At 43.1% G+C, this 27,642-nt stretch overlaps 1 protein-coding gene across 14 annotated transcripts in view; it reads left to right on the forward strand.

Annotated features, from left to right (window-relative positions):
* The window catches only part of CASK (calcium/calmodulin dependent serine protein kinase), a 414,387-nt gene that overhangs the window by 268,802 nt on the left and 117,943 nt on the right, over window positions 1-27,642 (forward strand). For 9 of the 14 annotated variants that reach the window (XM_054005578.1, XM_054005605.1, XM_054005628.1 and 6 more), the window contains exons 7-11: window positions 4,685-4,860; window positions 6,506-6,628; window positions 8,933-9,016; window positions 21,408-21,507; window positions 27,620-27,637. In XM_054005578.1, the coding sequence (XP_053861553.1) occupies window positions 4,685-4,860; window positions 6,506-6,628; window positions 8,933-9,016; window positions 21,408-21,507; window positions 27,620-27,637 (501 nt within the window). Of the gene's footprint in view, window positions 1-4,684; window positions 4,861-6,505; window positions 6,629-8,932; window positions 9,017-21,407; window positions 21,508-26,668; window positions 26,745-27,619; window positions 27,638-27,642 lie in introns of those variants that run through there. The other 5 variants (XM_054005649.1, XM_054005585.1, XM_054005635.1 and 2 more) reach the window with 3 other exon arrangements.

Here is a 27,642-nt window from a genome sequence, read left to right on the forward strand (position 1 = left end):
TATAAAACCAGAAATTATTTTATTTAAAGATGTGATATTTGGAAAGGGACTTGTTTACTACCTAGGCAACCTTCTTTCTCCAGGGCTATTAAATGTAAACTATAGGTATGACATCACCAGAAAAGGAGCTGCAGCATTTTACCACATTAAATATGGTGGGGAGGGTAGCAGCTTGCTGACTTGAAAAAAAGAAGTTAGCAAATATCATAAGTGTATTGAAGTGTCCTTTACCCTTTTTAGGGCATTCAGCACATAACCTTTGAAGTTTCAACTTTAAAAGGTGTTTTGTATGGTATACAGTTTGTTTAATCTGCTTTTGCTGACATAGCAGCAACACTGTGAGGCAATGTGGAAGACCTAACTTTTGAAACATAACCTCATTAGTTTCATTTCCTTTTCTGATGAGGACCAGAACAATTGTAGCCTCACAGGGGAAATGCAAGTTGCCCCACGCACACAATTTTAACTCTGTTACATAGAGTTGCTAAAATTCATGTTATTTTTTTCCTGCCTTCCAGCTTAAATGTCACAGTCAATCAGGTTGCCATTTGTTTAGTGTGTGTTCTTAAGTATAGGGTGAAGTATGTAATCATAAAACTGGTATATGGTCCCTAGATTCTTGAAGGCTCTTAAACCAAAACAGTTTGCTGAAACAAAGAGATTTGTTATTTGCACTGGGGGCTTTCTCCTGGCTGCTCTTTGCCAGGTTCCTTTTCAGGTCAGCAATGACATGAGCTGATACAATAGCCAATTTTCTGAGCTGCTCAAGGATGCAGTCTTTTCTGTCAAGTTCTAAAATTAATTTATGTAGCTCCCATTTCAATAAAAACTTTTTTCTTTCTGTTTTATGTAAGTACATAGTACTTAGCTAACATCTTTCATCCAGTTACCTCAAAGTGCTGAACAAAATAGTTCACAATATCCCTGTATAATAGGGAATTACTGATGTGCCCATTGTGAAGATGAGGAAACTGAGACACTGAACATTATGACTTTGTCCACGGCCACATAGCAAGTCAGTGAAAACAGGGTAGGGAATAAAACCCAATAAGTTTGACTACTTGTCTACTACCATTTGAAGTCACTTGTTAATACTGAAATTAATATTAGCAAAATGGGTGGGTACTACACTTAAAAAAACCCTTGCATATCATGGTTGCAGCTGCAGTTCTGACAACTATAAAGTTTTACATTTGTTTTATATTTGTCTTGTTTGTTGTTATACAGTAGCTGTGTACATGCGTTTTGTGTGTGTGTGTACATGCTAACTATAATTAGGAAGAGAAGGGGAACCATTTAGAAACTGTTACCCGAGAATTGTAACACTTCCTTTAGAAAAAATAAGGAAGTTGATTAGTACATCAGTTTCAAGTACATACTCAAAATGTTTCTAGATAATAATTTCAGGTTTTGTTTTTTTGTTTTTTTTTTTTTTTTTGTCGTGCTAAGTGTATTGATCAGAATGTGTAAATAGCTTTGGGATTTTTTTGTTTAGGGTGTTAACCAAACAAAATATTTAAGTTTATTAGTGGTTAAGTGGAAAAAATGCTGAAAGAATATATACTAGTACTTTCTTGTAATTGCAGGATACTGTTGAATATTTTTATGAGGTCATAATTAAAGAAACGCAAAAGATGAGGTTTGATATTGAGAATATACAAGTGAATTGACTTTATTTAACCTAAAACAAAATGAGACAAAAAGTCAGGCAGCATCTTTCAATTTCCATGTTGCTTGGCCTCCTTTTTCCCCTCAGAGTCAGTATCAATGTCAAAAACGGACCAAAAAACCCCAGACAATGCCTAGACTTTATAGGGGCCACCATCAACTCAGTCAGATCACGAGCCTACCAACCAAGGGACAGGTTCCAGATTCCGCAAGAACTCATAACTCAAGTAGCCAAGAATCCTTTAGTCATGGCCTCGACTAGTCTATTCCTCCTGGGCTTCATATTCTCATCATGTCAGACAACACCATGCCTGTTGGCTACATCAACAAACGGGGGCACAAAGACGAAGGCTCGAAGAAGTGGAGGAGATTACTTACTCTAACTAGAGGTTCTTTGAGATGTAACTAGAGGTTCTTCTATCTGTTTTCCACTTCCTGCCCTCCTTCCCCTCTGGATTTGTGGTGGAGAAGGAATTGGAGGTACAATCAGTCTGACCCACACTTCATCACCTTGAACGAAACCATGAGTCAGGGAGCATGCACGGATCAATGGACACTACTTTCAAATTCTCTGGCTCTGGACACATGGTGCACATGCATAAAGCTCTCAGTGGCCTATAGATAGGGACCACAAATCTCGAAGAACCTCCAGTTACAGGTAAGTAACCTCCTCATTCAAGTAGCTCTACCATTAAGCTGAAGGAGACTCTCTTATAAGCAGTGTTACTACTAGCATTGGTATCCTCTACATGGATCTGTAGGCACTTGGAAAAAAATCATATGATTCTAAGAAAGTTGGTAATCTTCGACTCCATAAATGCCCCGCCTCAGAGGTGGGGTGGCTTAGTCTGAGCCATCAGAGGAAAGAAAACCCTTGACCCTTTGAAGGATTTCACATAACCCTCCCCTCCTTGTGGTCTAGAGGATGGAGGATCTTTTGCTGATTGGTTTGGCAGATGGGTGCAGGATAAGTCTTTCGGCTCCCAGGTACCTCAAGGGAGGGTTTAAAAGCCTTTTCCTCCTGCCCTGAAGCACCAGTCTGCACTGGGAGTAAAGCTTCCCCTCTCCCTCCCATTGGGATTAGAGTAGGACTCAGTTTCTGGGCTTTGTTGTAGCACTAGTCTCCTTTTTGGGGTTCATAATTGAATTTTTCCCTCAGTATCACATTGGCCTGGGCAAGGTGTTTTTTTTTCACCTTTCTCTCAGCGGCCTGGGGACCTGGTGGATAGGTAAGATTGTAAAATTAATTTCATTACAAATTGGCACATGCCCAGTGCAGGTAATCATTCAGTTGGGGCTCCAGTTCCCTGATTGATCGGAATCGGAATTGGAAATGGATTAGAAGAAGGCATTTATAGAAGGTGGGGAATGGGTTGGGGTTCCTAACATCTGAGACAGTGAGGAAACAACCCCCTCTTCCCCACCCCTTAGCCCTCATACAAAGGGAGAGTGGCGAAGTCCCACCAGTGGTGCTGGGACCAAATTACAGGGAGCAGGGGCAACCCGCCACTACAAGATAGATGGATTACAAAGGAAGGATGACCTGCACTGGACAAGTTATTGCCAGATAGTTCTCAATTTGTAAACTTTATAAAATTGTACAACCAAGTGAAAGCATATTCCTGGTGTTTTGTCGCCTTGTGGTGCCCAGGAAAAAGCAGTCCAGCAGAAGTCTTTCTGCGAGGCAACTTTGAATAGTGGTAGCATTAAATGGTGATAGCAGTTGAGTCCTTTAGGTTATAATCCCTGTAGGGCAGAGAGCATCTTTTCATCTGAATTTGTACGGTACCCAGCACTGTGGGCCTGACTCAGGCTTTTGGGCAGTACCATTGTCGAGTCTGGGCGCATAAATGATGCTAGATCCAGTGATGATGGTAGCAGCTGTTAGCCAGATTTGTGATTTTCCCCAGATGTTACCATAAGTGGCTGTGAAGTCCTAAGGCTGCTCATGTAGTACAGACAAAGCTCGTATTGCTGGAAAATTACATTTGCAATTCTTCTGTAGTTCCTTTGCAACAGGGACCATTTGGGGATGAATGTATAGAGGGCGATAAAATGACTATTATATTTGTTCAGTTTAACATGTCAGTTAGTAATTGAGCAAAAGTAATACTAAAAAAAAGCTTGTTTTTACTCCCTTGAAAGTTCAAGGGCATTGATCATAAAAATAATTGTTTGCATGGTCCTCTGTTTAATGACTAATTCAAAACCTGCCCCCAAAACATTCGCATCTGATTCGAGTTTGTGTTGTCAATATAATTCTTCAGGGACAATGTCCACACCACAAAAACATTAGGCACTGTTTGATGGCCTTTTTGCTGAAGGGTATCAAAGGACATGGAGCCTGAACAGCCATCTCAGCTCTAGGGGTGACTCCTACAAATCAAAGTTAAGAAACTTTGGTAAAGTATTTAGGTGGGAACAGTCTTCCGTTGTACCTGTTCTGTGGATAAATGAAGAGCCTTGCTCTCCATGGCTGTCAAATACTTGTTATACAGTACATTTCACCCAAGGATCTCAGAGCCTTTTTAAATAACCTTTCATTACATGACATGAAGGTAGGTAAATATTTTACCCAATTTATTGATGGGTAAACCAAGGAGCGGAGAAATTAATGACTACTCCATCCTGAACATTTCACAAATACTGATTATAGAAAAGGAAAATATTGTCTTAAAAAAAAAAGTTTAATCTGTGGGGGGAGGGATAGCTCAGTGGTTTGAGCATTGGCCTGCTAATCCCAGGGTTGTGAGTTCAATCCTTGAGGGGGCCACTTGGGGATCTGGGGCAAAATCAGTACTTGGTCCTGCTAGTGAAGGCAGGGGGCTGGACTCAATGACCTTTCAAGGTCCCTTCCAGTTCTAGGAGATGGGATATCTCCATTATTATTAAAAATAAAACTTTCCATTAAAACTGTTTGTTTCGGTTTAATGCAGATTAATTTCTTTCCTATTCACTTTTATTTTCATGTTTGAAACACATCACTTTACTCAATTTTGTTTGTATTTCCATTTAGGACGTGTAGGAACACCTCATTTTATGGCCCCAGAAGTAGTAAAAAGAGAACCCTATGGGAAGCCTGTAGATGTTTGGGGTTGTGGAGTGATCCTTTTTATTCTACTAAGTGGTTGTTTGCCTTTTTATGGAACCAAGGAAAGATTATTTGAAGGCATTATTAAAGGAAAATATAAGGTAAATGACAGTGTGCATGATTACTTTTTCACTGAGGTAAAACACTGCTGTAAAAATTTCTGGAAGTTGCTTTCTATATTTTGGCTGCTAATTAGCCTGACTGAAATTTGCAAAATTCCACAAGACAAACAGCTCTCTATATGCAAATAGAGATACTTATATCATTATTGATCCATTTTTCCATGGTATATGTGTTTAACAGTCTCTGGCATTTAAATTACCATATCATTTATCTAGATTAAGCAGCTAAAGTAACATCAAAATTGGACCCTGACCTTACAATGAGTTCAGGGAGACTACTTACATGCATAAATGTTTTTTGTGATTAGGGCCTCAGTATGTACTATATGTTCTCTGTTATCTGTATGACTGATATATACATAAACTCTTATATGTATTCCTCCATTTTATAAAATTTCTCACATTTGTTTGTAGTTCTAAATGCTAAATGTGATAGCTAAAGAATGATCTCATTTATTTAGTAAAAATATTTGTGGTTATCTTAGTGTACAAATGGTATCATACTTTTGTCATATTACACTGTATAGTAAGCTATGAAAGAACTGATTACTCACTAAGGAGCTACTTGTAATTGATAACAAACTACAGTGTTTGAGGACAAACTTGTTTCATAACATTTTCCGACATCATGGAGTCATTATGAGGAAGGAGCTAAAGCCCTTTCATTTCATTTCTTCTTTGCATATATCAAAATCACACCTTTAGTACATTAGCAAAGTGGTAAGAATCTTGCTAAAGTTTGATAGTCGTATAATATGTAGTATTCTTTATATTAATTAACCAGGGTATGTCTACTCTGCAGCTGAGAGCCTCAGGGAAAAAAGTGTTTTACAACAACAGTAAGATACTTAATTGAGTGTGCCTATATTGGTAATCATCTCTTCTTGAACAGCTGAAGGCACAAAGCTGATCACACTTGAAACGTGTGATTATACTATACATCGCCTTGTATGTTGTTGCTTGCTTAGTGTGGTTCTACTCTGAAACTGATTCTAAAAGTGGCATTGAAGTGTACATTTGTTTGTCTCAGTGATTCTGGATGAAATTCTACCCTTGCAAGGAAATAGCGAAAGGTTTCCTGAAACCTTTAAACCTTACACTGGCCTTATGGAAGGAGCAGTTGTCCACAAGGTCCTCTGCATTCCTAAGAACCACAGGGTGGGAGGGGTCATGGAACTCCACTGATTTCCCTCTTATTCAGATCCAGCAGCTCAACACTTCACTGTGGTGTAGAGTGGCTGCACTGCAGCTCATAAACTTGTCCCTTCATCCATTTCATTTCCACAGACAAAGCCTGATTACTTTTGCTTTGTGCAGGGAAGGGTGAATTTGATCTGTAGGGAACATTACATGCAAAAAAGTAGGTGGAAAAATGGGTACCATATTACCAGTTGTATAATCATCGTGCACTGTACGTAGTGTTTTAGTTTTCACATACTAGCATGTATCTATATTTTTTCAATGGTACACAAGTCTTATGTGTACATTCATAGTAATAAAATATTGACAATAGTACCAATGTCACCTACCCTTATACCTTAGTTGCTCATTGTACAGAATAACTGTATCCTATAATTGTTGTACTCTGTCACTTGCTTTAATTTTTTTCTTCACTTACAATCAGATGAATCCCAGGCAATGGAGCCATATCTCTGAAAGTGCCAAAGATCTGGTACGCCGCATGCTTATGCTGGACCCAGCTGAAAGGATAACCGTTTATGAGGCCCTGAATCATCCTTGGCTGAAGGTAAATAAAGCCAACAACATAACATCTCAAAAGTTCATATCCTTAAAAACATGGAGTTGGTTTTTTGCTCTCTTGATTAGCCATCAAGTTACAGAAACACTTAAATGTGCTTAAGTGCTTTACTGGATTGGGGCCTGAGTGCTCGACACCTTGCAGGATTGAGCCTCCATATGTGCCTCAAGAGGACTGTGGGATGTAGAGTAGTGCTGTGTGGAAGATGATTTGGGGAGCATTCCCACTTCTTCCTATGGCCCTCCTGGAGTCCAGATAATAGAATCCCATGTGAATTTTAGAAGCTTTATCTTCCATCTCTTCCTCCTTCCCCTGCAGGTGACCTGAGAAGGCTCAGCAGCTGCTTTTATCAGCCTTCTGGTATGAAAATAGATGTTTTTCCAATGAGAAACCTTGCTAGTGATAGGAGTTTTTGAAGCCTATCTCTATAAAGAAAGGTGGGAGCTTGGGGAGAATGTAAGCAGAGCTCTCCAGCAGCCCCTAGGATGTCCTGTGCTAAACTCACCAGAGCTGGAGGTCGATAGCAGTATTCCACATTCAGAAGTTAATAAATTTTGGTTCTGGGCATTGATACTAGTTAGAATCTGGTTAACAAAGTTTTATTTCTCTCTTGCTTTCTATTTTGCGTTTTGTTTTCTGTCGTGTGGCCAAAGAAAAGTTAGACTTTTTAACTCTAGTGAATGCGTCTGTCACTAGGGTATCATAACTGAGGAGCTTTATTGTCCAAATCCCTGCAAATTTGGCAGGAAAATGTAACCTTGGCCCTACCTAGTGCTAACCTGCACATTTTGAGGCTGATATAACTTTATTTTGTGAACTTAAAGTTGGGTGAGAGGGTTGGGCAGGCGAGAAGAAGCAAAATTGAGTTTGTAATAGATACTAGCCAGCATAATCCTGAAGTGGCTATTGGCATTCTCTAATTCAGTCTGGTCATATATCTGCCTTACTAAGCTAAACTCAGCCTTCCTTTCCTGAATCAAAATTTCATTAACCCCACATAGCCATGAGTCATTGACAGGATGCAATATACACAGATTATTAGTATGAATGTGGTAGTGAATGTCATTTGTGAGAGATGATGCTGTCTATCATATGGCTCTCCAGAGTATATTTTTTAATTAATATTAATGTTTTACAGAGCCACTACATCTGTTTTCCTTATATTAAAGCTGAAGTGTAATATTATATGGTGATACATTCAAATATTCTTTGATAACTTAATAGTAATGAAGAAAGGAGTCTGCAGTTACACAAGCCATTTTAAATATGATCAGTTAATACTGATATAATTATTTGTGTATTTAAATGTTGAAATGACCAACATCTTAAAGCTACTGTAGTGTACTAAAATTTTAACCAATTAATCTTAAAACTGAAAGAGATCAATAAGATTGTCTCTCCACTCCTTTCAGTAATACATACAATTTAATGGCTTTAAATTGACTAGATGCTCAAGTGTTCAAATTGTGTTATGTGTTTAAGAATGTTGTTAACAAGAATGGGGAGCAGCAAACATACTTGCAATAATTGCATTATTTCTAACTTTGCATCAGATATGTTTTTATAAGACACTGCCTTTTAGGAGTTATAATCTCCGGTATTGAATAGATTGCATAATTTTTTTTCACATTGTGTGTTTTCTTTTTGTCGCTGTCGAAAACTTACTAAGTACAGGAAGTAAAAATAAAATCCAGCTTAAGTGAAGCAGCTCACATTGGGGGTTCCAAGTTATTTAACTTGAATTCTTTTGTAATTTGCCATTTTAGGAAAAACTCTTACCCAGCAATTTACAGAATCTGTTCCATTAATATTCTACCAACTGATAATAGATTTCAGCCACAGGAAGTGACAACACATCACCTGTCTTTCTCCCATTCTGGAATCCAACCATCTTGGTTTCTATAAGAAATTTCCTTAATGTTTACATCAGGGGTCGGCAACCTTCGGCACATGGCCCATCAGGGTAATCCACTGGCGGGCCGCGAGACATTTTGTTTACGTTGATCGTTTGCAGGCACGGCCCTGTGCAGCTCTCAGTGGCTGCAGTTCGCCGTTCCTGGCCAATGGGAGCTGCGGAAAGCGGCGCAGACGTAAACAAAATGTCTCGCGACCCACCAGCAGATTACCTGGATGGGCCGCAAGCCAAAGGTTGCCAACCCCTGGTTTACATCAGTGTAATCAAATCCTAACTTGCTGTGTGATAATTTAGTATCAAATGCATATCTTGGCCAATTTTTTATATTTTTTGTCAGAGCGAAGTTTGAGTTTTTTGTTTTGTTTTTTTTATTGTAGGAGAGGGATCGCTATGCATACAAGATTCATCTTCCAGAAACAGTAGAGCAACTGAGGAAATTCAATGCAAGAAGGAAACTAAAGGTAAAAGGAATCTGACAGGACAGATATAATTGCATTACCTTAAATTTTGTATGGTTTTCTTTAGTACCTAATTCTGTGTGAAAGAACTTTCATATTAAGTGTCATAGGGCTTGTTTATATGGTGCGACAGGGCACACCAGGAAGGTGTAAATAGTAGAGCGCTCTAAAGTGTTGCGCTCTAACTGCCACTTATAGACTCTGCTGACGTGGTCTACAAGGTACCTAGTGCATGTTGATATAGTCCCAAACACATGCACTAGAAACCTTTTAGAGCACATCAGTGGGATCTATGCAGGGCAGTTAGAGCACCACACTATAGAGTGCTATACTATTTACACCCTTCTGGTCTGCATTGCTGCACCATATAGACAAGCCATATTGACTTCTTTTAATACAAGTCAAGAGTTCTATGTATTTTTTAAAATATTAAAGATTTAAAGTTGAAATAGATATTTAGAATGGATTAATTTGCAACTGTGTCATGCTGCAGACACTAGTCCCCTCCATTTTAGTCTCTTGGTTTCATTTAAAAATTGAGTTTATAGTCTGAAATATCTAGAATTATGAGGTCAGGAATCTTAATTAGTCTAATGATCATTGATTAATTATCTTGAATATAAGATGTCTTATTTAGATTGTCTTGTCATGCATTGACCTAAATGAGATTTTAGACAAACTCAAACCAAATGCACTATAGTTGAAATATGAGGCAAATATCTCAAGCCACAGAAATAAGGTTTCTTTATGAAAGTATTCTTCTTCGAGTTCTTGCTCATGTGTATTCCACAGTAAGTGTGCCTGCTTGCCACGTGCACCAGTGCTGGAAGTTTTTCCCTTAGCAGTACCCATAGGGGGGAGCACTGCTGCGACCCCTAGAGTGGCGCCTCTATATTGCGCTATAAGGGGAGCCGCACACTCCCCCTACCCTCAGTTCCTTCTTGCCGCCAGTGAAGGTGCGTTGGAACTTCTTGCTCCAGCTCTGCTGCAGCCTTTCCAGTTGATCTTAGTGGTACATTTAGCTAGTTGTTAGTAGCTTGTAGGAAGAAGTTTTTCAGTAGTTAGAGTGGGCCCGGGGCATGCCCTGTGCCCCAGGCTTCAAGTCGTGCAACTCCTATCATTGTTCCATGGCCAGAAGTGATCCGCATGCTGAGTGTCTCCACTGCTTACGCGAAACTCACGTGAGTGAACGCTGCAAGATCTGCAGGTCTTTTAAGCCGTGAACTAAGAAGGAGAGGGACATCAGACTTCACGCTCTCCTCATGGAATCGGTGCTGGCTCCAACCCCAGTAGACCGAGTGGACTCAGCGCCAGGCACCGCATCGTCGGTGCGCAGTGAAGCCCCCTCCCCCAGTCGGCACCGCTCCCCTTCCAAGAAGCAAAGGAAGAGCTTGACTTGGCAACGGCGCTGAGAGAAGGGAGGGGGAGAGGCTGCTCCCATGTTGGGGATCCCTCGGTTCCCCACGGGCTCGAAACCTCCGACTCGTGCTGAGTGAAGTAGCCCGGCAGTGTCGACATGCGCCTCTCCTGCGGTCTGGATCCCATCGACGCCGGAGGCTCTACGGGCCACTCGAGACATTTTGAGCTTGCTGGTGCCCAGGGCGAGCCCCCAGTCCCGAGGCAAACCGCCACTGGGTGCTTGACAGGCTTCCCTGGTACAGCACAGCTCTTACTCCGAAGACCGCTCTCTACCTCGTTCAGCATGCAGCAACAGGTCCACTCGCAGCCTGCGTCCATCACCCTCGACGTCAGCCAGGTTACCGGTGTTATCGGTGCTGTCCAGGCAGGAGTCTCGGGGTCTCTCCACACCACACAGCAGTGGATGTAGGCACCAAGATAGGCATCAAAGGCGCTCCTCTTCACGATACAGCTATAGTAGCCGGTCTTGGCGCGACAGACGTCGACGCTCCCGCTCTGTCAGACGTCACACACGGGGCTCCCGATGCATGTCACCAGCACCATGGCACTGCAGCTCCAGGTGCCGAAGCGAGTCTCGGATCAGTACGTCCAGGGGGTACCAGTCCTTGACGTCAAGGTCGCGGTCCCGTGGAAGACGGCATCGTAGGCACTGTCACTTCCACCGCTCCTATGGTACCGTTTGGTCAGTGGTGACCTCGGCCTCGGCACCCAGCCACCCCTCGCTGGGCCATACCGATCAGCCAGACCAGATAGCGCTACCTGGTCCGCAGCATGGACAGTGGCAAGGGGCCCCATGGCAGGGACAATGGTGTCAATGGGCACCGTGGCTACTGATGCCCACCCAGGCGGGAACCCGCTCAGTGGCCGAAGCATCCGAGGTCCCGTCGGCCTCACTATCTAGGCCAAGGGACAAATCGACAGAGCATGAGTTGTCGGCTCCACACCTGGACTCTGACCTGGGGGTTGATCCCCCGGCACCGTCTGCAGCCCACAGCCCCGTGCTGGCCTCCTCTCCTGTACCAGATGATACCATCATGGCACCGCTGCCCTCTGTTCCGCAGGAAGACTTAAGGGCGCATCAAGACCTGCTAAAGCGAGTGACGTCAAGCCTCTAGCTGCAGCCCAAGGAGATGGAGGACCCATCCGATTCCCTCTTCAATGTACTGTCCCCCTCGCTGCCGGGCCGTGTGGCTTTACCTCTTCACCAAGGAGTAGCCAACATCTCCAACGTCCTATGGTTAACTCCTGCCTCTCTGGCCCCGATTTCCAAGAAGGCTGAGAGGAAATATTTCGTGACGGCCAAGAACCACGAATACCTATACTCTCACCCGGCACCTAACTCTCTGGTGGCGGAATCGGTGAACCACCAGGAGCGGCAGGGACAGCCCGCGCCCACCACCAAGAATAAAGATGCCAGGAGACTAGACTCTTTTGGTAGAAAACTTTACTCCTCTTCGAGTTTCCAGCTCAGGGTGGCCAGCCATCAGGCCTTACTGAACTGATATGATTTTAATTTATGGGAGTCCCTGCCAAAGTTCAAGCCACTCTTCCCAGAGCGGGATAGGAAGGACTTTAAGGCATTGGTGGATGAGGGGGCGACGGCAGCCAAAGCAGCCCTGCAGGCAGCGGCGGATACGGCAGCTCGGTCGATGGCCTCTGCGATCTCCATGCACAGGGCGTCGTGGCTCCTCCTGTCAGGGCTTTCAGCGGCGGACCAGTGCCTCATGCAGGACCTGCCATTCGATGGGAAGGCCCTGTTCGCCGAGCAGACGGACGCCAGGGTGCACGGGATGAAAAACTCTCATACCACCTGTAGATCTTGGGCCTCTACGTCCCTCCAGTCAAGGACAAGGCCAAACCGCAGACGTCAGCTCACCCTGCACAGAGCAGATATGAGCCTCCTTACAAGAGGCCGAGAGACCAAAAGCGCTGGCCTCAACAACAGTCCCACTCTGCCCTACAGCCTGGGCCCTTTAAGGGCAAGAGGCAGGGAAAGAGGCGGTTTTGACTATTTGCAGAGGGGCACGAAGGCAGTTGCCATGGAAACCCCCCTACTAATAAAGTTTGTGTTCGGCAACCGTTTGTCTGCCTTCCGTGGGAAATGGTCACGAATAACCTCGGACTGCTGGGTCCTCAACACCATTTCCAACGGCTACACATTGCAGTTCAGTTCACCCCCGCCCAACCACCCCCCATCCCTGGTGGGCTCGGGGGACCCGGAGCACATTCACCTCCTAGGTCAGGAGGTGGAACGACTACTACATCTGGAGGCAGTGGTCAGAGTGCCAGTAGAATTCCAGGGCAGGGGCTTCTACTCCCGATATTTCCTGATCCTAAAAGCGAAAGGGGGTCTCAGGCCCATCCTAGATCTGCGGAATCTCATTCGGTTTATGGTCCACTCCAAGTTCCGCATGGTGTCCCTGGCTTCTATTATCCCCTCCCTGGACCCGGGGGACTGGTATGCGGCCCTGGACCTTCAGGACACGTATTTCCACATACATATTTTCAAAGGGCACAGGCGCTTCCTCCATTTCCTCGTGGGGCCCGACCACTACCAGTTTACGGTTCTCCCGTTTGGCCTATCCACAGCGCCCAGGGTATTCACAAAGTGTATGGCGGTGGTGGCAGCCTACCTCAGACGAGAACGGGTCCAGATGTTCCCATATCTGGACAATTGGCTTATCAAGGGCAACTCACGGTCTCATGTGAGGGCCCATGTGGACCTGCTCCTGTCCACATGTGCCAATCTCAGCCTTTGGTAAACGAGACCAAATCAATGCTAGTTTCCGTGCAGCGCAAAGAATTCATAGGGGCACTACTGGACTCCTTAAGGGCCACAGCCTCTCTCCCTGTGAGCAGGTTCGAAACCCTCAAAGGTCTCATCGCCTCGGTCACCACTTTTCCGGGGACAACAGCAAGGGCATGCCTTCAGATTCTAGGACACATGGCAGCGTCCACGTATGTGGTCCACCACACCAGGCTTCGAATGAGGCCCTCCAGCTATGGCTAGCCTCCCAGTTCTCCCAGGCCTGGGATGGCCTGGACAAGGTCCTCATGGTACCGACCCCAGTAATCGCCTCCCTACAATGGTGGTTCTCCCCGGACAACATGGTCCAAGGGGTTCCTTTCCGGGAGGTGGCCCCGTCAATAGACCTGGTGTCCGATGCATCGGACTTGGGCTGGGGAGCTCACATAGGGAACATGCAAACCCAAGGGATGTGGTCAACCTCAGACCTGTCTCTCCATATAAATGTCAGGGAGCTCCAGGTGATACAGTTGGTGTGCGTAGCTTTCATCACGCAGCTTCGTGGCAAGGTGGTTGGAGTCCTTACGGACAACACCACCGCGATGTTCTATATCAACAGGCAAGGCGGAGCATGGTCCTCGGCCCTCTGCTGGGAAGCCCTCAGCCTGTGGGAATTCTGTATAGCCCACATCATCTCCCTGAGGGCTCTCCATCTACTGGGAGCCTGCAATACACAGGCCGATCGTCTCAGCAGGGTTTTCTCTCCCCATTACGAGTGGTCACTCCACTCAGAGGTCACTCAACAGCTCTTCCGAGAGTGGGGAATTCCCCAGGTGGACCTGTTCACGACCCGCCAGAATCAGCGTTGCCCCTGGTTTTGTTCTCGGGGGGGGGGGGAGAGTTGGGGAGGGACGCAATCTCAGATGCCTTCCTCCTGCAGTGGTCGGACCAGCTTTTCTATGCTTTTCCACCATTTCCCCTTATAGGCAAAGTCCTAGAAAAAGTGAAAACAGACGTATCATCCTTATCGCCCCAGCCTGGCCCATCAACACTGGTACGGGACCCTACCGGACCTACTGGCGGCCCCTCTGACGAAGTTGCCGCTACGCCCGGACCTCCTCTCCCAGGACGGAGGCCACCGCCTCCATCCCAATCTGGCCGCTCTCCACCTGACAGTATGGCTGGTCAGTGGCTAGACGAGGAGGAGAGGAGGTGTTCTGAGGAAGTCAGGCAGGTCCTCCTGGAAAGTAAGAAGCCGTCCACACACCGGACGTACCTGGCAAAGTTGTCCCGATTTTCCAGGTGGGCTGGGGAGCGGGGAGTCTCCCCATTGTCCGCACCGCTCCAACTTATACTCGAGTACCTCCTGTCCCTTAGGACCCAAGGGCTGGCACCCGCCTCTGTCAGGGTACGCTTGGCAGCTATATCGGCCTTCCACCTGCCGGTGCAAGGGCACTCGGTCTTCTCCCGTACTATGACCTCCCGCTTCCTGAGAGGCCTTGACCGTTCATTCCCATATGCTAGATCCCCTGTACCGCAATGGGACTAAACCTGGTGGTGTCCCGCCTCACAGGGCCTCCCTTTGAACCCTTGGCCACGTGTTCCTTGTCTCACCTCTCATGGAAGGTCGCCTGCCTTGTAGCAATCAAGTCAGCCCGACGTGTCTCAGAGCTCAGGGCTTTGACCTCGGAACCTCCATATACAGTCTTCCACAAGGATAAGGTCCAACTTCACCCACACCCTGCATTCTTCCCGAAGGTGGTCTCCGCCTTCCATATGGAACAGGACATCTTTCTTCCTGTCCTCTATCCCAAGCCCCATTCCTCCAGTGAGGAATGCCACCTTCACAGGCTTGATACGCATAGGGCTCTGGCCTTCTACCTGGATCGGACTAAACCGATCCGGAAATCCTCGCAACTCCTCGTTGCCTTGGCCGAGCGTATGAAGGGGCAGCCTATTTCCACCCAGCGTCTTTCTCGCTGGATCACTGCGTGCATACGCACTTGCTATGATCTGGCAGGTGTTCCCCTGCCACCGATTGTCAAGGCGCACTCAACGAGAGCTCAGGCCTCGTCGGCTGCCTATGTAGTCCATGTCCCTATCCAGGACATCTGTAGGGCTGCCACCTGGTCTTCAGTTCACACGCTCACTGCGCATTATGCAATCGTCTCCCAAACTAGGGATGATGCCGGATTCGGCAGAGCGGTATTGCATCCTGGGAACTCGTGAACTCCTACCCATCTCCAACAGATATAGCTTGGAATCACATGAGCAAGCACTCGAAGAAGAAAAGACAGTTACCTGTTCCGTAACTGGTGTTGCTCATGTCTATTCCTCATCCCGCCCGCCTTCCCCTCTGTCGGAGTTGTCCGGCAAGAAGGAACCGAGGGTGGGGGGAGCGCGTGGCTCCCTTATAGCGTGATATAGAGGCGCCACTCCAGGGGTCGCAGTGGTGGTCCCCCCCCCCCACGGGTACTGCTAAGGGGAAAACTTCCAGCACGTGGTGAGCACGCACACCTACTGTGGAATAGACATGAGCAATATATCTCGAAGAGCACCAGTTACGGAACAGGTAACTGTCCTTTTCATAGGTGATCATTGCTAGAAAGTTGCATTGTTTCCACTCTGTATGGTTATGGTAACCTAGCAACATTCCCCCTCCATCGCCCCTAATACTGCTGTCTATATTAGATCCTCACTATAATTGCTGTTCCTATGGTGCATGCACTTGGCACCAGACTAGCATACTGCAGACATTTCTAGAATACATCCTTTGAGGTTGTGACTATAAGCATTTGGGGTGGGGCACTCATTTACTGAGCCAAATTCTGCAACCATCTGTTCTTTATTCTTCGCAATTGGAGAAAGTGTGTCTTTTGTGTGACTGGGTGTGAGGGAGACTACTGGGTTTTTTTTCCTAACAGGTTCTAAATATAATTTCTAAAATGTGAAAAATATTCTTGCAGCCTGTTTTTGCTTCTTTAGAGAATAGCCAGTTTGTACATTTTTGAGTCACTCCTGTGCCACAGCATAATTTAATTCCTAGTGCTTAGTTTCATCTACGTTGTTCTGTTTTTTGTAATCAGTTATATCAACAAAGGATAAGCATTCCACTGGCTTCACCAGTCATCAAATATGGAGGGCCAACGTAAGATGTTCATAAAGGACAATTATGATTTTATTTGCTTTTTGGGGGGTAGGTTATAGCTCAGGGGTCGGCAGCCTTTCAGAAGTGGTGTGCCGAGTCTTCATTTATTCACTCTAATTTAAGGTTTCGCGTGCTAGTAATACATTTTTATGTTTTTAGAAGGTCTCTTTCTATAAGTCTATAATATATAACTAAACTATTGTTAAACCACAGTGTGTCCTGTGGCATTTTATAGACTAACAGACGTATTGGAGCATAAGCTTTCATGGGTGAATACCCATAAACTATTGTTGTATGTAAAGTAAATAAGGTTTTTTAAATGTTTAAGAAGCTTCATTTAAAATTAAATTAAAATGCAGAGCCCCCCAGACCTGTGGCCAGGACCTGGGCAGTGTGAGTGCCACTGAAAATCAGCTTGCGTACCGCCTTCGGCACATGTGCCATAGGTTGCCTACCCCTGTTATAGCTCTCTGCAAAGGGGTATTCTTAAGAATGTTCCCTCAGCCTTTAGTTCTATATAGGAGCAGTTTCCAACTATAGGGAAAAGAATGTTGAGATCCAGCTGAAACATTGTGTGGTTTCCACTCAGAATCATAAATTCATGGCCTCTCTGGAGGGATTTTACCTGAAACTTGGTCTAGGTTCATCAAAAGATTCGGGCATGCTTTTGGCAAATCTGTGCCAATTGTAGGGTTTGTAACAAAATGCAAAATCAGATTAATTTTAACTAGTTGCCTCATGGAAGTTTTGCATAATTCTAACCATGTCTAGCATGTAGGATTGGAATAATCCTCATGCTTCTGAACAAGTTAGCAGCTTCCTCCTATGTTTAACTATGATCAGGTAACACATTATTAAAAACAACCTGCCTACATGAGGTACAAAGTCCTATTTAAAATTGCGTTAAAGAACTTTAGCTAACATTTTTTAAAACAATCTATTTTTCTGGTCTACACAAAGGCTTCAATCTTTACTTTATAGTCAATTCTCCACTCTTAACATCTTACGTTTATATACATTCAATACCATATTATACTATACCAACCTTTTCCCTGCCACTTTACTTTATCCATGCTACTGTTCTTCAGGACGTGTTCTGAAAGTACTAATTGTTCATTGCAATGCACCCCACACGTGAAACACTATAAAACTTGTATGTTAGACCCTATTTTCCTGTAATGAGCAAACAACAAATTGCCCTTTTAACACTGGATCAGATACTCTTCATATTTCATTATTTTTTCTAACTTTGAAATTCCTCACATAATGACTACCGGGAGGTCTGAGAATATCATATTTTCATATTGATATGTCTGAGTCAAATACCAAAGAGATTCGAGTGTTGTTTTCTGAATGTTGCCAGAATTGCAGCACATCTCCTAACTGAAAATATTAGTTTTACAGTTATTTGGTTACTGTAACCTTTGTAACCAGAAACAATCATTGGAACCACTGCTTGTTTCAGAATTCAAGGAGTTGTTAAAAAACTGGGACAGCTGTACTATCTTCCTTGTATTGATCCATTAAAGTGTTAATTTTCTCTCTAGGGACCAGATTGTGCCCAACCCTGCACAAGTGAGAGAATTCAGAGCTTTCTTTCCCACTCCCTGCACCCCTGCTCAGGGCAGCACAGTGGCAATCCTTGTGCTCAGTGCTTCAGGTCGCCATCTCTAGAGATGCTAGCCTGCCCAAACAGAGTAAGAAGAAAAGAGGCTATAATAGCAGCTGCTTTGTTTACCCTGTGCTCACAGAGCCACTGTACCTGTCTCAACTTGATGCATTTGGGAGATCTGTATTAGGGTGGCACTTTTCCATACTATCATTGATGTGGCTTAATACCACTGTCTTTCCCTGATTTTTTTTTCCCCTTATATACTGGTTTATATACCATGGTATTTGATCTTTTGCCCAGACTATTGGGGACATTATGCGAGACTCACACACATATAGAGCATTTTTGCATCTTAGAATTATCATTTTTATCTTGCCAACTACTTTGCCAACCAAAGAGCTCAGGAATGTATTCCTTATATCTCTTTCTCTACACTTATTTCAAATAAAATTGTTCTGGTATGATTGTTCCAAATCTGTATATGCTCCAAAGTGTTTACCTGTCTTAACCATCTATCTGAATAGAAAATCTGCCAAATTCCCTTCATCTACTTAATTCCCCCCAGGTGTGGTGTTTTTTTGTTTTGGGTTTTTTTAATGCTTTATACATAGGGTCATACTGTGGCTGGCTATGTGCAGGTGCACAAGAATGTATGGAAGCTTAAAAAAACCTTCCCTTTCCCCCATGCAGACTCCAGTCACATTGCAGGCCCTAAGCTCTCCTGAGCACAGAGACTTCTCCATTTTATGTCCTGCAAGCCACTCCAAATGGGAGGTAGTGATCACTACAGCTGACTAGCCTCAAAGAGGAATGTACACTACAGTCTCTCAATGGGTTAAGCAGCAGCAAATTCCCTCTTATGCACCAGGTTGCTCCCTGAGGCACAGTGCCATTCAGAGCGCTACCTGGGATGCTGGAGTTCAGCTCTTTCCTCGACACAGCCCTGTGCTTTAAAGGCAGTATCTGGTCCTTCTTCTGGGAAAATGACTATATTTTAGTTTTTTATAAGTTTAGGTTGTATAGTTTTAGGCTTCATTGCATAAATTAAAGTATCTTCTGCATTCTGTGAGAGCTTCTGGGATTTTTTTTATATCAGAGGCTAGTTGATCTGGGTCATTTAGCACCACTCTAAAACAGTCAGACACTAAAAACATGACTTAAACCAAAAATTAGTCCTTCATTAGTATCACTTGACATTACGTGAAAAACTGTGGTCTTAAAGTGGTTTTGAGACGACAGCTATTTTTATATTTGTTACTGAATGAAATCCACTTTAAACAAAAATGAGTCTTTGCTGTCTGTGAATCTTTAATGTTACCTTTTGGCATTTTAGAGCTGAAGTCCAAGAATATTGCAATTCTCCTTTGACACAATGGGCGTTCCAAAAATAAATAGGGTAAACTAATGTTTCTCATTTCCACAGCCAAGCTCTGCCCTTCCTTGATTTAGTTAAGGATCAGATCTCTAACTTTCATAAACATACAGAACTACAAACCACAGGTTTCCTGCTTAATTCACTTTAAACTGTTTTTAAATTTCCCAGTATAACTGTCTTAGATGAAGCAATATTTTTATCAGTAATATTTCAAGTAATAACTACATAAAAGATCTCACGTTTTCTTAAGCTGTTGGAATGTTTATAAAGGCATAATGCAGAATGCCACCAATTTAAGAAAACTGTCAGCTGGCTTTGCTTTCTTGAGCAATACCTGTGAATCACAATTGCAAACCAAAAAGGCAAAAGAAGCAGCAATGCATCCTTTTTCTCTTTTTTGCAGTGTACATCTTCACAGTTCTATGTTGTGTTAATAATGTGTTGTGTAGATTCTTCATCGATCATCCCTTGATATTAATAATTCTGTTAATTGTTAACATGTCCACATAATGAGGTTAACCTATTTTAAAAGCCTGACTTTTATTTCATGTGTACCAGCGTTTCAAAGTAGTGTAAGGAGTCCAAAAAATAAATGCCTATAAATTTAAATATGACTGCTACTTTGAGCAGTAAACTACATATATCTAGACCACAATCATATTAAAGTAATTTGTTTACTGAAATTTGTGTGTGTGTGTGTGTGTGTGTGTACTACATATATTTGGACCACAATCATATTAAAAGTAATTTGTTTACTGAAATTTGTGTGTGTGTGTGTGTGTGTGTGTACTACATATATTTGGACCACAATTATATTAAAGTAATTTGTTTACTGAAATTTGTGTGTGTGAGAGAGAGAGAGATCTCAGATAATTAAGAAACACATCAGTGACACATCAGCAGTAGGTTACCATGTGATTTGAGTGGAACACTCCAAAAACTATTAAGTGCTTTCTTTTTCCAAGTAAGACAGTAAGGTACCTAATTTATTTCAATCTAAACACGGCAAGATATTTTAGGGAGTAGAAAATAAACAAGGGCTATTTTATCATTATCACAGCTCATTCTCTCTGGTTCTAAGTGTTATTTTAAGACCAGTATGTACAGTATTTCTGTATAATGTCCTGAAATACTAAAGTGATAAGCTTTTTTAAGGTTTGTGGGAGGAGGCTAGTCAGTGTCAGTAAAAAATTTCCTAGTGAAGAACACACATGTAGTATCAGAAGGAATGATGCAGCCCACTGTATGCTAGACTATACTCCTTGCCTGCTAATTTGTAGATTAAAAGTAGGGTTGGCTGAAAAAAGCTCCTCCATTGCTAGATAGCAGCATACTCAAAAAACTATTGATTGTGTGGGGTGAATTAGATGAAACTCATAGGGCGCATTTAACACATTCCAAAGATACAGTTGTGGAAGAGCCTACTCTTGAGGTTTGTTCTCCTGCTTATGATGAAGGCAGAAACTTCTCAACGTTCTAAACCTGTATTTCATGCCAGCTTCTGCAGTGGAATATAGTTGACTCTTAATGCTCTAGCTGCCAGTTCCTTCTTGCCCATGTAAAGTGAATGAGTTCCTGAGTGTGACTGTCATTGCCTTGCCCATCAAGCTCTTTAAAAAAAAATGTAAACCAGCTCCATTGGAGGGTGACATTATTTTTGTCAACTAGGGCTTGCAGTTCCTGTTACATCAGGGGGCTTTGGTTTCCATTGTTCTCTACTTGTGCACTAGTGAAAGCTGTGCTTTGGGGCATTTTGTCTTTTTCTCTGCTGCTCTTCATTAATCTGAGGAGTATGGGGAAGCAGCAGCAGCCCAATAATGTAAAAATAAATGCTGCACTTTTGCCATATCCATCACAGAGAGGCAGGTTGCCATATCCAATCCTTTGGAATGGTGCATAGCTGGCTGTGCTGTGAGATTTGTTTCACTGCAGCAGTCAGGTCATTGATGGAGTGCATGAAATCTCTCTCATAACTCCAACGAGAAGAATAGTCTGGGAGGGCTTGGGGCCTTCAGTCCTGACTGATCCACAGTGTTTGTAAACATGTTTTGTTGACCTACTGCTTATGACTGAGACTTTGTGTTGTTTATTCAGGGGGCAGTACTAGCAGCAGTATCAAGCCACAAATTCAATTCCTTCTATGGGGATCCCCCTGAAGAGCTGCCAGACTTCTCTGAAGACCCTACCTCCTCAGGTAATTTCATTGAAAGCATATTTACCTTTCACATTGGGTTTTAAATCTTTACTAGCTTTAGTCCCATATTGTTTGCTGATTTCCCATAATGTCATAGAGCAGCAGCATGTATATTAGAGTTTGTGTGAGCATTTCAGTGCTATTCATTTATAGTGGTTCTACAAGGGAGTGTCCAGAGAATGCTTCTTCAGAATGATATAGAATGGATCCTCCTGGATTTTTATTGAACCTGACAGTGTTTCATTACAAAGGCTGGCATAACATCATATCTATTTATTTATATGACTTGAGTCTGAGAGCTTTTTCAAATTGTGCCCTGTACCCTTAGTGGGCTTGGGGTGGTTCTGCCCTGCGAATGTTTTTCATTGTGTATCTTTGTATAAAGAGCTTGTTGGTCTCCTTTTCTGGAACTGGATTTAAAAAAAAAAACAAACTCCTGTTAAAGGGTTATTGACATGTCAGAGGTGTTCCAGAATTTAGGTTTTGAGTAAATACGCTTTTAGAAAACATGAGACCAATAGAATTACTTGTGCTTTTTGTAAATTATCATCTAAACAAGTTTTCTTAACAAATAAACAATGGTTGCAATTCATGTGATTGCAGCATGTGTCAGTGTGACAGCATGAAAGCTTAGTAATATAGAAAATGTCTCAGGGAATTAATTATGTATTTTGGATTGGTGGGGAAGGGTGAGTTCTCATTCCCTGTCCTAATATTTCTATAAGGAAGGAGGTAGAGGGGGCTTGCAAATGTTAAGTATGGCAGAGAAAAAAATAGTGGAAAAGTAAATTTTTTAAATATTATTTAATTTTGGGTTGGAATATTAAAATGTACGTGCCCAAATAAAAAGGTTGATTGTCAGATGTTTTAAACTCACAACTTTTTCAGTGAAGTCAGTAGGAACTTACCACTCATTTAGCTGCCTAAATATGGATGTGGGCACCTAACTCTAGGCACTCAGATTTGAACATTTTATGTATTGTACAGAAGGGGATCTGATGTATCATTTTACAGAGAGATCTTTCCAGTGTGTTTGATTGGACATCAGTTAGGATTATTTGGAGTGTTTTAAAAGATACTTTTTGTTTCCCGCTGCTTCGTCAGGTCACAGAAGTAGGCCACATACATGTCTGCATTTTTTCTATTACAGGAATAGCTAGGTTCCTCATTTCAGCTTCAGGCTTACATCAACAGGATGTCTCTCTTCCTCATTTGGGTTTGAGGTTGCAAATAATGTCACAAGCACAGGTTCTCAACTTTTTTCTTCCAGGAACCATGTAGCCAGATATTCACATATGTGCTCTCAGCCCTTTTGTGCTGGATCCTTTGGAACTTCCTATTAATTTCTGGAGGAACCGATGCAGTAGTTTGAGTTCCTCTGGAAGGAAGCTGGAACAGGCTCCTGCTCCAAGACAACAGTTGTTGATCTCCTTGGAGGTTGCAACCCAAAGGTTGAGAAACTGCTCCCAAGGGATATTTTTATTGATGCCTGATTGACTAATTTAAATTGTTTAGTTCAGAGAGCTCCACTCAGCTAATTAACTCAGAATAAACATCCCGAGGCTTTCAGGAAAAGAACCATAGTGCAACTTTCAGCTTTCTGAAATAACTAGGCCAGATAAAGAACTTGATCTCCCTCTCCCCCTTCAAAAAGGCACTTCAATTACATATTTGCTGTGTTGTCAAATGTTTGAAGCCTGCTTGTAAAGACTACACCAGTTCTTAAAGATGGGATTTTTCAAAAGATCCTAAAGGAATTAAGCACCTATCACAGGGTGGCTAGACCCAATAAATGAAGTAGGTCTAGCTCGCCAAAGCAGGTGCACCTGTTTTTTAGAGGATGTGAGCAACCCAATGAGCAGACTGGGTTAGTCAGGAGCAGGTGAGAGTTGCCTGAGACCAGGGAATTGGAAGAGTCCCAAAAAGAAGTAGAAAGTGGTTCCTGGGAGAAGACTTGAAGGCAGGAGAGCAGCAAAGATTGATTTGCCGATTGTCATCCCCAAGCCAGAGAGCCAGGGCTGAAGGCAGGAGAAGCAGAGGGAGTTGCCTTCCAACCTGGAGAGCTAGAGCTGAGGACTGGAGAGTTCTGAAGGCACGGAAGCAGTGGACCCTGCTGACATCTCCGGGTTCCGAGAGCTGGACCCACAGGAACTGAGAGGGCCTTTGGGGAGTAAGGGATGCTCCCCTGGCAAGGGTGCTCTCAGTAGAGAGGCTGTGGGGTTCCTGCTGGGAACAGCAAGGTTGCATTCCAGTTGGAAGTGCTGGGGAGGCAGTCCTGGTACAAAGACAAGAGAGGACTGTTCTGAAGAGCCAGGACCTGGTGATAGATGCTGGGGCGGTATGTTGCATGTACTCTCTGGACTATGATAGGGGGAATCTGGACTATAGTTGTGGGACTTTTGTTATGTGCATGGGGCTCTTGCAGTAAATGAACCCCACAACTAGTTGAACTACTTCTGGGCACTCTGAAGGAGGGAAACTGAGCAGGCATGTCTGTCATGTGTATCCTGAGGGTGTTCCAGGTGGGGCTTCTCTATGACAGCACCCAACTTCCATTGAATTTCAGTGGGAGGTGGACATCTAACTCCCTTGGGCTCCTCAGTAATTCCCAGCCTAAATGGTTATGCCTTTGCATTTTGCAATAATGGGATTTCAGATAAGAAACTCCAAGTTGAAAATTTAGTATTTAAAATGCCATTTGCCTGTTCGTTTAGCTCTTTGATAAAATCCCATGATTTGAGAAGTTTGTCATTTAAAAATAAATGATGGAGTAGGCTGAATGATTCCGAGACAGCATTTGTCCTGGATTCCCTGTGGTACCACTCCACGCCTGCCCGAGGCTTAGGAGCAGTGCCAGCCTGTTCCGCCGGAAGGGGCGCGGGGGGAGGGCCGGAGGGCAGCTGGAGCTGGGCAGTAGTAAGAGCTCTCCGGGGAGACTGGGTCACTATGGGAAGCTCCTGTCCCTCCATCTGCCTGGGGCAGTGCACCCTCGGGGGTGGGGACACAGGCTTGGGGCTTCCCTCAGGCACCCCGGCACCCCACCCAGAGCAGGTGGAGGGTCTGGGGCTCCCCACAGTGACCTGAAGGGGGCTCTGGCTTCTGGCCTGGCATGGGGACAGGGCCTCAGAGTGAAGAGGTGGAGCCAGGGAGCAGGGCCCCTGCATGTGTCCCACTTTTGCCTTTTGAAAAGTTGGTCACCCTATTTCAGCTCCATGCTTCATCCACTTCAATCTGTCACATTGCTCTCCCTTCCGTGAAGATGGGCCCTACTACAAAGGTGAGGGGGCACTTTGAACTTCCACCCTATACTGATGGAGTAACAGCCTCAGAGTTTAGGGCACTGTATTCAACAAATAGGCAATTCTCCAGTAGATGCTAGATTACACTGGGTGCTGTCCAGTGATCAACGGCAAAACATATAAGTGAATCAAACAGAAATGAAAAGGGAGATGCTGCTCATTTTATATGGATTATTTTCCCCCACTTTAAATCTCCCTTTCTTTCCTGCTCACTGGAAGTTGCACTGGGTCTTCAGCCAGCCAGCCCACTGATCATACATAATCATTTCCCTAGTGTCCGGTCCTATTTGGGAGGACTTGTTCTCTCCTTCATCAGCATGTTTCCTCTAATGACAAGATGCAACAGGTGGATGAACCAAACAATACAAAAGTCATTCAGCTTTGTAGGTTATCTGCAGCTTGCCACTTGCCTAGCTGTTATCAACTGAGTATTCTGTGGGTAAAATTGCGGAAGTGAGTCTTGACGAATTTGAAGGCGAATGATAAAATAGTGGCTTTACAGATTTTTCTGGGATACATGTTAAATTAAAATGCCTCCTTAACAGTGAATATTTTACATTTTTTACATTCAGTAAGTCCTACTAGAAATAAAGCAAGCTTCTAAATTGAGACATTTTATGGCTGTTTCTTATTCAAAGTTAAGGAACATATATATTCCTAATACTTAGCACCTTCAAGATGTTATGTAAGAATCCTTGTTCCAAAAATAAAAGACCCTTGCACTAACAAACATTAAAACCTTGTTTTTCTTTTCACATGATGTTGCTGCAATAAGAAGCAGTTCATTTCTGCTGAGTTAACTTCCTCAGTCATCTACTAGGTGGCAGACCAGAGAAAGGTCATGGAACTGCTTGAACAGCTGTTAGCTGTTTGAGGGGGAGGGATAGTGCAGTGGCCTGCTAAACCCAAGGTTGTGAGTTCAGTCCTTGAAGGGGCCACTTAAGAATCTGGGGCAAAATCAGTACTTGGTCCTGCTAGTGAAGGCAAGGGGCTGGACTTGATGATCTTTCGGGGTCCCTTCCAGTTCTATGAGATAGGTATATCTCCATATATTATATTATTATTATAGCTTTGGAAGCTGAACTGGAAAGAGATTTTGCTGATGCTGGATACTTAAGTCTTTTACCTGAATTCAGAATCTCAGGGTTTACGCCCCACAATAAGCCCATGTGCTTAGCCAATAAATAGAAAAGCCCATAAAGATAACAATATCAACTCTAACTTTTTCACTTCCAAACACCTTTTTGTAGCCTGACTTTCAGAACTGTTGAGCAACTGCAAAACCCACTGAAATCAATGGGTGCTCACCGACTTTGAAAATCAGGTAATTGATTTTTAAAGAAAAGCATACTTTATCTTTTATTATGGAGGACTTATAAATACACATTTGAGCTATTCAGTTGTAGTGCTCATGCACTGTGAGGGTCATTTGTCGTTTCACGGTGACTTCATACTTTGTTTGCAGTTGTGTTGGCCCCAGGACATTAGAGAGACAGGGCAGGTGAGGTAATATCTTTAATTGGACTAACTTCTGTTGGTGAGAGAGAGACACTAATGACTTCATATTTCATTATTAGTTATTTTTGTCCATTTCACATACTACTGGATTTTCGTGCAAGACAATTTACAAATGTTGCTTTTAAACCACAAAGAAGGTACAGCAGCATGTATCTAAAAGGGTGATTGACCAAGTGTACACGTTCAGCTTGCATTATACTGCTTTTCGCAGTATTTCCTGAGTATCTATTTACCTTCTGAGGTCTGTGGTAAATGTTTAACTGAATGCAAGCAGCAGTTTCTCACAGAGCATAAAGCTGACATTTTAAGACCACATCAGTGTTTTTGGATCCTTTGCGTAAATGGCATGACAATGGCTTCATATAGGCTTCTGTTTATAAATGCAATTTGAAAATGACTTTTGCCTCAAGATTATTGTGGGTAAATATTTGTTCTTTTAGAATCTATTATGTCATAATAAATTATAGAAATTTAGCAATATTAACTCTTCATGATTAAACTCTTGATAATTAAAACTGAAAGGAAAAGAGAAAGAAAGCCAAACCTTCCAGCCCATCACTGTGGGAGAGAAGGATAAATGGTTAGATTTAGGCTCCAGTGCTGCAGACATGCAAGTGAGTAATTTTATGCACTTGAGTAGTCCCATGGAACTCTATGGAACTACTCATTGCATAAGTGTTTCTAGGCTAAGGTCTTAGTCTGCAGTTCAAATACTAGTGGTCTCCATCATTACCAGGTACAATATAATATAGTTAGCAATGCTAAATCATCATCACCAATTTTTCAAATTCTTTAATCATCAATGTTTGAAAAATTCAAGTGATAATAGTAAATATAATATGAATACAATTACAAAGTCTGACTGTCTTTTCTTGCCTTACTTGCTTCTGTGTACCATAAAAAGTTTTGAAAGGAGAAGGAAATCATAGAAATTGAAGGAGAAAGTGTAACGGTTCTCCACTCATTGAGAATTTTACTTGATCTTTTTTCTGATGTCCTGTACAGTATAAATGTTTGTTAGGATTTTCATTTTCAACCGGTGTCCGATTATAGGAGTTTCAGATACCTGACAGTGTGCAAATGTGCTACCTGCCCCAATCCCAAATGTTTTTTTTTCAAGTGCCATTTGTCTCACATACAAAGTTTAAAAAAAAAAAAAAAAAAAAAAAAAAAAAAAGTGTTGTTTGTTCATACTATTCGTGGCTAAATTAGTGTGCCAAGTTGCAGCTTTATAACTTGCTTGTTCTGAAATCTTCATACTGTTGTTGTTTGTCCAAATGCTGCCTTCCTACTAGGACTTCTAGCAGCAGAAAGTAGG

The sequence above is a fragment of the Malaclemys terrapin genome, chromosome 1, assembly GCF_027887155.1.
Source record: "Malaclemys terrapin pileata isolate rMalTer1 chromosome 1, rMalTer1.hap1, whole genome shotgun sequence".
Lineage (NCBI taxonomy): Eukaryota > Metazoa > Chordata > Testudines > Emydidae > Malaclemys > Malaclemys terrapin.